The sequence below is a fragment of the Coffea eugenioides genome, unplaced genomic scaffold (genome assembly GCF_003713205.1).
Source record: "Coffea eugenioides isolate CCC68of unplaced genomic scaffold, Ceug_1.0 ScVebR1_3256;HRSCAF=4439, whole genome shotgun sequence".
Taxonomy (NCBI): domain Eukaryota; kingdom Viridiplantae; phylum Streptophyta; class Magnoliopsida; order Gentianales; family Rubiaceae; genus Coffea; species Coffea eugenioides.
Window position 1 is genome coordinate 72,797 of NW_020863815.1, and position 11,233 is coordinate 84,029.

At 35.0% G+C, this 11,233-nt stretch overlaps 1 protein-coding gene across 1 annotated transcript; it reads right to left on the reverse strand.

Annotated features, from left to right (window-relative positions):
* Positions 1–2,137: 2,137 nt before the first annotated feature.
* Positions 2,138–5,186, reverse strand: LOC113757712 (disease resistance protein At4g27190-like). Its single transcript, XM_027300854.1, has 3 exons — positions 4,169–5,186; positions 2,305–3,944; positions 2,138–2,158 (listed from the first exon to the last, which is right to left on the reverse strand). Exons 1-3 carry the CDS (start codon positions 5,184–5,186, stop codon positions 2,138–2,140), a joined length of 2,679 nt encoding a protein of 892 aa, XP_027156655.1.
* Positions 5,187–11,233: the final 6,047 nt, after the last annotated feature.

Sequence of the window (11,233 nt, forward strand, 5' to 3'; positions counted from 1 at the left end):
GTTCATGTATATATTGACAATGCATGAAAAAATGACTTTCAAAAATAATGAATCTTGAAAAGAAACTTCTTGCAATCTAGGAATAAATTTAAACGGATTGAAAATGCCTTATAGTTCTTGTCCTTTTCAAAGGCATTTGCTAAAAGGACATTTATCAATGATTTGTTTATTGGGCCCTAAATATATAGTTATGAGCTCCACAAATATTCTTTTACCACAGCTAAGATTTTCATCCATGTCCAACTGCCAAGTACATAAAAGCACAGCCGTAGTAGCGGACCACACTATTGGCTTAACTTCTTGACTCCTGCAACATTCAGATAAAAAAACAAAGGGCGTGAATATTGCAATCCGACATTAAATATGAATAATGTCCAACATAAAATTACATGTTAGATATTGAAACTCCCAAAAAAATTAATCCAACATACTAATATTTACGGCTTGAAAAAAAAAAAACTAATATCTACATCAAAGATGTTGATAAGAGAACTGACAATACAAAATTCCACAGCCCCAACTTACCTTATTTAAATTTTTTCCCTTACATATTATTTATTTGTATGTTAGATAGCACAAACGTAAATCAAATTAAAGTTCACCAAAAGTGAGTATATTTAAGTATGTATATTAGGTAAAAAAAAACTGTTTAGGGTCCTAATCATTTGAACACAAGTCAAACCAAATTCAATTATCATGTAAGTATATGATTGATCCATTCATATAGGTCAAAAAATATATATAAATGTACATTGAAATAAATAAAAAATAAACATAATAAATAAATAATATGAATGAAAGATGCATGAGATCGAACTAAAATAAACAGAAAAGGAGAGAGTGCATGCAAGTCCATGACAAGTGTGCACCTTAACATCACGACAACTCCCATTTCTTCCTTCGGTAGAAATCAGAGGCCGCTGAGTCCCTCAAAAAGATGAACTTTCTATCCTGTGAAATATATACTCAAAAATAGTTAAAGAAAAGCGTAAATACTCAACTCTCAGCTAGGGAAACTGAAGGATAGTGGAGTGATCGGACAAAATTAAAATGGTAAATTAGAATTGGGATATGTATTAATGTACCTTTAAATCCACAGGAATGGCATTCTCGACCACTTCAACTTTCTCAAGATTTGGTGCATCCAGCTTTCCTGGACACAATTGCTTCAACTGCCGGCACAGCAGTATTTTCAGATGTGTTAGACAGGGAAATTTGAGTTCACATTCCTCGCGGCGACTACCAGCGAAACTCAAAAGATTTGGGAGGCCTATCAAAATTAAAGAGCTCAGTTTGGGAAACACAAATTCCAGCTTGTTGCTTCTTTCCAATGCAGAGCTCTCTCTATGTTTTCCAACGATATCTTGTTGCTGAGCATCATCTTCCTGACTGATCTGATCTTCTCCTAATTCCCCACCAATAACTCCATACATTTCCAAGCAATCACTAATTTCAAGCGCCTCAAGGCTCACAAGCATATTCGCCACACAAGGAGGATCAAACAAAAACTTTAGTAATTTGCACTCCCATACTATAAGCTTTCTTAAGTTTTGGAATACTCGAACCCCTCTTGGAAAATTCCTCCAAATGTGGGTTAATCCTGAGGATTGTTGTAATTCCAATGACTCCAGTTTGGGAAGAATTTCGAGTTCTGTTTTTGTTAGCACAGGAACTTTCAGCCCCTCAAACTCAAAAAGTAATTGCATCCCGTGACTGTTAACCACAAGTTTCTGCAGATTTTGTAATATTGTCACCCCATCAGCTTTGGCAATGCATCCGATACAGCTATCGGTGATCTGCAAATACTTCAAGTTCTCAAGATACCCGCTATGCATTCCATCTCCCACTAACTCTTTGGGGCGATGCCTATAAGTTTTAATCTGTAGTCCTTCCAGGCGAGGCAGCGAAACCTGGAAAATTTAGTTACTTATGTAATACAAACATGTATCTTCGCACATATGTATGTATGTTTATGTATGCCCGGTCAATGACCTGGAGGAAAGGTATCTTTTATCAATCATAGCATTAATCCTTGCTATCAAAATTTGTCATTGTCAAAATTTCATTCATCACCATTTGGTTTTTACTTGCGCTAAAAGATTAAATAAAAAACAAATTTTTTTTTTGGCAAACTCATTCAAGGACTAGAATATGACCACTGAAACAATTTTGAATATTTAATTAACAGTTTTTGGGAAAAATAAATTGCTTCTTCAGTGAGCTCATTATGGTCAAATACTTCTTTGACACAAAGGAAGTATATCAGAAAGAGAGACAAAGAAACAGAGAGAGAGAGAGATTGACCTGGTTGAGAAAAGCTCTGGCTGTTTCACGTTTGGAGTCAAAACACAACAAGCCTGATTCTTGCATCACTAAAGTTTCGAGTAGGGGTAGCTCAAGCACTTCCTCGTTCACACTTTCTTCCCTCATGACAATGCTTTCCAAGTTTGTACACTGATGAACTACTAGCTTTTGGAGTTTCACTAGACATTTCAGCGTTGATTGTGAGAAGAGAGTTACAATTCGATGGCAGTATCTTAGCTCAACAATTCTGAGGCTGCAAAGTGACGGAGGTTCAATTGGCCCCTTCCACAAATGCTTAATATTTGTGTACTTAAGTTTCATCTCCCGAAGCTGACTGAAGCACCGAGGTGGAAGATTCCCACGACATATTTCTTCCAAATTCACATGATCTAATTCCATGAACACCAAATTTTCGAAAACCTGTCGAGCAACTAAATTGGTGGTGGATTCAATAAGGCATTGGTGTACCTCATGGTCTAATTTAAGCCTTCTCAGGTTGACAAATCCATCTTCATCCAAGTCGCTCACCAGATTCCTCAAGCAGGGCACGCCCTCAAAAGTGAGATTCTCTGCTCTCTTAACAATGCTGCTAACTATAGGATCCAATGCTTGTTTAAATACAAACCTCCTCTTATGATACCGATAGTAAATAAGTTCGAAACTGTTCCGAAATTGATACTCTCTAGTAAGATCTCTCCGGTTAATTTTATGATCAGCTCCTACAATGTGAAATCTTAACAACCTCTGAATAGGAAGTTGGTGCAATAACTGAAATAGGAGGTTAAGGTCATAGACATGAATTTGGAGACACTCAAGGCAAGAGAGTGATGCGATCTCTTCAAGGCATCCTCTTTCTTCTTCTTTGTCTCTCCCCAGCCGCAAATGGTGAGGAGATCCCATATACAATTCTTCTAGTTTCTTCAAGCTTGACAGGACACCATGAGGCAACGGCTGCTGACTTCGCTCGACCCTCAAATCCAACGACTTTAAATTACTCAACCGAGCAATCTCCACTGGAAACTGATCATCCTGAAGTCTGGATTTAAAGAAGCTCAACATTTCCAATTGCATCATATAACCAAGCATTGATGACGTTCCAGTGTCCAATACACAATAATCCAGGCACAATGTCCGAAGGCTCGTTAACATTTGGCCTGGCCATGATAGCGAAAATTCTGCGTGTGAATTGTTTAACTCCATGACCCTGAGATCTTCCATTCCTTCGAAAGCATCTTTTGATAGGTTCACTTTGCCTGATTGGAATACCAAACGCAATAGCTTAAGCCTTGGACATTCCTCGCCAAATGGAAATAGTCTAATGGAACCTTCTAATGTTAGTGAAATAGCCGTGTAAGGACCAAATGAATCCGGTAGTTGGTGCCTTTCTTCCTCTCTAGCATTCCCTACCAAAAATACATGCTCGCCTTTTGATGCAATTTTCAAGCAAGTTTCTCGCACGACATCATGCAATTTTACATGGTCTTCTCTTTCACTATCATCCAGCAACAAATGGTAATTCCTGAGGTCATTAACAAGCACGTCTACTCTGCTTCTTACATCACCTAACGTGTCTCTCTCGTTGAACAAATCTAGCCCTTTGCCGTACCTGACCAAACATTCAACTGGAATGCTATAATCTTCTGGAAACAAACTGCAAAGCAAAAGCAGTGAGCCAGTGACTCAGCCCCGACACTCTCCAAATTGTCATAGCTCCACTCAACTATTGAATACACCAAATCTTTTTCTCCTTCGAATTCTCTGAATGTGTATTTTTGCAGCTGTCCAAGGGCCAGTTCCCAGGATTTTAGTGTTTTACAGTTAGTCCTTAATCCCCTGGCGACAACAACAAGCGCGAGAGGTATACCTTTGCATTCCTCTGCAAACTGTTTTGCAACATCACTCAAAACAGAATCATCAGAAATTCCTGCAACCGCTTTAAAAAGATAACATGCTTCTTCCTCAGGCAAGGCATTAACCCCAACAATTTTAGCTCCCATGTTCCTGCAAACACAGGGGGACTGAGATGTCACTATAACTTTTATCTTCTCGCTAACAGGAATCCCAAGACTCTTGAAGTCAACTTCTTTCCAAATCTCATCCAATATAACAAGAACTCTCCCACTTAGTTTATTATATATTGTTTGTCCAAATCTGGCACCATCAATATGTGCTGGAATTTGCACCCCTAACTGCTCAGCAAGCTGATTTTGAGCATTTCTCATGCTTGGATTTTTAGACATAGTTAACATGGCCACCTTATAAAATAATTTTCCATACTTAACTTGGTCTGCAATTTGGTTCACCAAGGTAGTCTTGCCAACACCAGCCATACCACAAATCACAATAAGATTTGTTTTGTCCTGCTCTAGAACTCTCATCACTTCCTTCTTTGTTGACATCAGAGTAGCTAGTCCTTCCTCTAAGAGTAGGGTTGATTCACTAAAAGACATTTTCTCTAATGGAGCAGTGTATCCAACTTCATCAAATTGCCCCTCGCTCAGAAGTTTTTGAGCAGCATTTTTTCTTTTGTCAGCATCTCGGCCTAGCAAATAATGTGACTTCAAATTTGGAAGCCTGACATTAAGGCAATTCATCTTGACATTTTCCATATGCCTAAAAATGGCGTCTGCCTCTTTCTTTAGATCATCAACTTGTTTTAGCCAGTCAATGACATTTGGTTTAATTGATTTACCATTGTTAATTGCTGCATCAACTAATTGTTGCACTTCATCTTTCTTTAGTTCAAGTTTTTTTATCTCATCCCTCAGAGTTAGAACGTTGCTTCTGTAGCGAAACAAATACTGACATTGGTGCAGAACTGGATCAACACAATTTTCTGCCATTGCGCCTGCAATGGTAAGAGCACAATCATTGATAGCCATTATTCCAATATTTCTGTTCAAATTAATGTCCGTTATGTTTTTAGAAAACAGAGATATAGAGATCTAATTAAATATGTGAGATATAAATATAAACCTTGTAACAATTGAATGAGGGAAGACTAAATACTTAAAGAGTAAAGAATGTAAAGATTCAGGATAGAGAAAGAAATTCTAGGCCCATTAGACTAAGTTCACAGAAATGTTTTGGTTACATAAAGGGAAGAATATTAGTAACATTTAGATTGCTCTCACCAGAAAAATGTTATGCATACCTTATTTTGTATTCATCTGAGACTAATGTTATGAAGAAAATATAAAATTTCAGTACGTTCACCTGCTAACAAAATATTGTATAAATGTAAGGGAAAATGTTAATTTGGGAAAATCGTTCAAAATATCCCTCACATTTTGCAAAATAACTTTTTTCATCCTTTACTTTTAAAAGTGTAATTTTACGTCCTTTAAAAATTCACATTGGTCAAATTTGGTCCTTATCTAAGTGTTCAACTAATTTTTGGTCGAAATCTATTACGTGTCTTGCACATGATCATTTTTTAGGGGTAAAATTGTCAAACATATTTCATATAATCTGATCCATAGTCCCTCATATTTCACAAAATGAATTTTTTCGTCCCTTACATTTCACAAAATAAATTTTTTTCATCCCTCACATTTTGCAAAATGAAAATTTTGATCCCTCATTGATCATCTGTGCGATAGTCTTTTCTTATTTTTGAAAACTTATATATATGTCTATTTGATTTTACCTGAACAGTACAAATAGCATGTAATATATCTCTATTTAATTTCACTTGAATAAGTTAATTCTAGTTGTAGACGAAATCAAATACAAATATATTACATGCTACTCGTATTATTTTGGGTGAAATCAAATAGATATATACATGGGTTTAAAAAACAAAAGAAACTATTCGTACACATGATATATGAGAGGTGAAAATTTCATTTTGTGAAATATGAGGGATGGAAAAATTCATTTTTTGATATGTGAGGTACGAAAAAATTCATTTTATAAAATGTGAGAGACAAAAAATTCAAATTATATGAAATTTGATTTGACAATTTTGCCCCTAAAAAATGATCACGTGTAAGGCATGTGGTGGATTCCGGCCAAAAACTAGTCGAAAGCTTATGTAGGAGCCAAACCTAACCAATGTGAATTTATAAAGAATGTAAAATTACACTTTTAGAAGTGAGGGGTAAAAAAAGTCAATTTACAAAATGTGAGAGACGTTCCTTGCGATTTTTCCTGTTAATTTTGTTTCAAATATGTTAGTCTCTATTAAAATTGTATGTATATGATATGACATCTCAAAAGGCTAGTTGAATAAACAGGAGGATTTTTAAACTCCAGCCGCCAAAAAGTCTCCAAATCTTCATTTACTTTTTTCTTCCCGCTTGATTTCAAGATGGGAAATTTGCCAAATTGGTCCCTAACATTTACCAAAAACACTTTTTTAGTCCTTTACATATAAAATCAGCCAGAATGGTCCTTCACATTTAAATTGTGAGCCAATGTGGTCCTATTGCTTGTTTTTGCTTATTTCTCCGGCTAAAAATAGCACGCCCCTCTCACATGGTCATATTTTTAGGGGCAAAACCGGAAACACATTTCATTACCTGTTGAAAGTAAAATGAATGGACAACCACCAAACTACACATTTCACCTTTGGCTCTCAAAGTTTCAAGAAACCCTAAATTGCATCCCCGAATTAACAAGCATTACTTGGAAATGTAATGCTAATGATGGTCTGATGGCGCCAGCCTCGGCAATCTTAATTCGATTCTCGGGTTTGTTTTTGGCGAGGAGTCTGAGCTCCAAGGTGGCTTGTTTTTGGTCTTCAGGGGATGGAGAATTAAGATCGGAGACGAGCTGGCGGATCAGTTCGTCAGAGGAGCTGTTGTTGTTGTTTTCGGAGGAGGCGCAAGCGATAAGTAGACGTCGGCTCTGGGAAGAAGCGGTGGGGAATTCGCCGGATCTGTCGCTGTTGCAGTCGCTGAAAGCTGAGGAAGAACCATCGTGGATGCTGAGGCCGCTGAAGCTTCGCCCCATATAGGTAAAACTATTGGACTGGACCTCTGTTTCCATTTCTAGTGCAAAAAATGGGATTAGTACATCAAGAATTAGGTGGATGGAGCCTGGAGGGGAGGTGAAGACCGAAAACGACAGCGTTTGAGGTTGTATGGGCCCTTTTGAGGTAGTTACCTGTATAAGACCTAGCTATGAGTTGATCATAACCATTTTCATGGAGCTAGCCAGCAAGGGGGTGTGGAGTTCGGGGGGAGTGGGGAGTTCAATGAAAGGCGAAGGCAAGGGATGCAATTTAGGGTTTCTTGAAACTTTGAGAGCCAAAGGTGAAATGTGTATATTGGTGGTTGTCCATTCCTTTTACTTTCAACGGGTAATGAAATGTGTTTCCGGTTTTGCCCCTAAAAATATGACCATGTGAGAGGGGCGTGCTATTTTTAGCCAGAGAAATAAGCAAAAACGAGCAATAGGACCACATTGGCTCACAATTTAAATGTGAAGGACCATTCTGGCTGATTTTATATGTAAAGGACTAAAAAAAGTGTTTTTGGTAAATGTTAGGGACCAATTTGGCAAATTTCCCTTTCAAGATAACTTCAAAATGTTTCAAGTCTTACGAGTAAATTATTATTTGTTCATGATAATTTTAGTTTTAATGAAATCATGATGAATATGAAAGTTTAAGAAACTTGGGAGCTCTTACTAGAAAAGTAAAGAAAAGTAAAAAATCATTCGGGACATCAAAATTAGGAGCCTTAGATTTAAAATAAAAGGAAGGACTTAATATGAAACGGGGAAATAATTGAATAATTTCATAAGGGACATTACATGTAAAACCATTGTAGCCCTCGAACTTAGAAATCCTAATGTGAAGATTAAGCCTGGAAAATTGATCTCTCAAAAAAATTTATGAAAAACTTTCCTTTCAAATCTTTCTTCTTTTAGTCTAAGCATGCATATTGCAGAAACGATGCCAGATACAATTGGTAATGTTTAAAGAATTTTTCTAAGGGGTGTCTAATTGACACTCATTAACACACCTAAATTACACCTAACTTATTATACTAAAACACATGGTCACATTTAATCCACTCACTACATTTAGTCACTTTATTAAAATTAGCTATACTATTTAAAAAAAAAAAAAAAAACCAATCGATGAAATCATTCTTAACGGGTGTCCATTACGTATCTCGTACCCGAGCTAATGTTTAAGGACTCCCATCTACTTTATACGGCCAAATCCATAAAATACTGTTGTGAACTTTAAAGCTCCTTGGTCTAAAGCTTAAGATCATCAAAAAAAAGATCTCCTAATTGTTCTGAACTTTAATTTTATGAAAAGAGCTAAATTGTTAGTAGGTTTGCTTTCATTTAGATGTCCTTGAGTAACTAATTAACAATCAACTAACAATAAAAAATCGTATATATTTGCGATGACATATAAGATAAAAAGTCTCACACCAACAAAGTCAATGACGGGATTCCTCATATATAACTTTCTTTTGAATATTGCGCCGGTGAAACTTAGATTTTAGATGATCAAATGCAGAAATAAGACAGTCTACAAGAAATTGAAAATTTTTGAACTTTCGTATCCTTTATATATCTAAATTTTGGGCTGGTGGCTACAAGTTGTCTGAATAACTTCTGAAAATATTAATAAATATCTTGATTTTGACCTAAATATAGAAATCTGTACTTATATTGCAATTAACATCTTCATCCCGACCTCAATATAGACGTCTGCATTTATGTATTATAAACAATCAAAAGAGTAAAATTTTTCTTTGTAGAAGACAATCTAGAATCTTACTCAAACACAAGCCCAACTGAAGTAAACCTCACCACAACTATGGCTTGTAACCATTTCCTTACTTTTCAAAAGATCGTCTTATGTCTCATCAATCAAGTAGATGCCCCCTGCCTCCGCCATGACCCTTTGTCTAGTATGGTATAAACTTGTGCAAATTTCAAAATCATATTGATAAACTCAACTATTTGCAATCACCAAGACATTGGCAATGTTAGACCATTAATAACCATAAGGTCTATACCATTTGCAGTGAGTTTTATTCGAACCATTTATAAACTAAGCTACATTATTTTCTTGTTTCTACTTTTGTCATGCATTCTGGTAATTTTATTTTATTAATTGAAAAAAATTATTTAGAATAAAGGTTTGTCTACACAGGTATATATTTCTAAGAAGACAAACAAAAAATCATAGGAACATTCATGAAAAATATAAAGTGTCCAATTCCAATATAATTTTTTCGAATTGCAAGTTAAATATAAACTGTTTGTCATCTTGTAAGTTGTACATAGGTCTACTTTTCTTGCATTCTACAGTTAACCCTATAAGATAAAATTGGGATGAGTAAAAAGTGAAAAGAAATTGTTGGACAACCTGAAAATCAACCCAAAATGGTATACACGATTGGACTTGAAAATTAATAAAAGAAGGAAATGTAAGAGATTAAAAAAAAAAAAAGAAATTATCCTTTAAGCAAAAAGTTCAATAAATTTTGCCCCCACTAAGAACATTTCTTAGCTCTGTCAGTGAAAGTATGTCGATTTTAGCTATTATATTATGCTATGCATCCATATGATTAACTAGATTTTTAAGTATGATGAACATGAATCTGTTGAGGTAGATAACTAACTATTCATTTGATCAACTTTACCTATTCTTAATGAAGTTTAATTGTATGCTTTGTTAGAAACCTACTAATTTAAATGTTTCCATACACATGTATATACATATACGCACAAACAGACACACATTTAAAACCTTAATTTAGGGATCAATTTGATTAGACATTCTTCATTTAAACATAACGACCATTAAAATGTATCAAGATTATACGTCAAGAGGTTACGATAAGAGATATGTGCTGAGAAATTAATTAGATGTTAGTTTTTTTTTTTAGCAATCTTATATAGTGTCTGCAGTTCCTTCGAATTATATTTCATCTCCAAAACACAATACACTATTCCCTGTTTTTCTCCACCTAATTATTGTTCTGACTTCAAATTATGATGAGTTTGCATCTATCCTTTTTGCTGATAATTTGCTTGAAAAAAATTTAGAGAAATAGATTTTTTTTTTAGGTGATGCATTAAAATACTTATATTTTTTTAATATAAGGAGCACTAATTGGCTAGGATCAATTCATCTTATCATTTCTTGTGCGCTCTTTCAATTTGCACAGTTGGAAATAGATATTACTATCATTATTACCATTATTATTCCTACTATTATTAATTATTATTAGTTATTATTAGTATCAATATTATTATTACTACTATTGTTATTCTATACATATAAGTTGCATTTGAAAGGGTGGTCAAAGAAGAAATACTTATTGCAATCGAAGAAGCACGTGATAAAGAAATATTCGTTCAAAAAATAAGAACAATTTCTTCTATTTCAATCATAATACTTTGTATATTAAATTTGGGTAAGGTGAACTAAAAGTTATGAAACTTTTTCAAAATCTTATCTGGCCAACTATAGTTTTTTTTTCCTTGTCAAATAGTCGATTGAACTCTTAAACTGCTTCATTTTGGTCTCCGTCTAAAAAATGGATTAACCCAAATGGAATATGCTGCACCTCATGGGATGCTACATGTAGACTACATTAAAATTAGATTACATAGGGCTATATTGTAAAACTACCAGAAGCTGGGGTTAAAAATACAAAATAATAGAAAAGTGTGGGACTTGACCGCAAGTTCCATCTCGTTTAACCGATTTATTAATGGATTGGTCAAAATAGAGCTTTTTAGGAATTTGATCGGTTAATTGGCATGAAAAAAAATTATAATGGATTAGACGAGATTTAAAAAAAAATGTGGTGACATATAGGGGTACAAACGAATCGAGTCGAGTTGAGTCGAGTCTTGACCTAATCGAACCGAGACTCAACTTAGTTTTATGAAATTCGAACTCGAATTCGAGGTCAACAAACTCAAAATGTAAAGTTCGACCTTA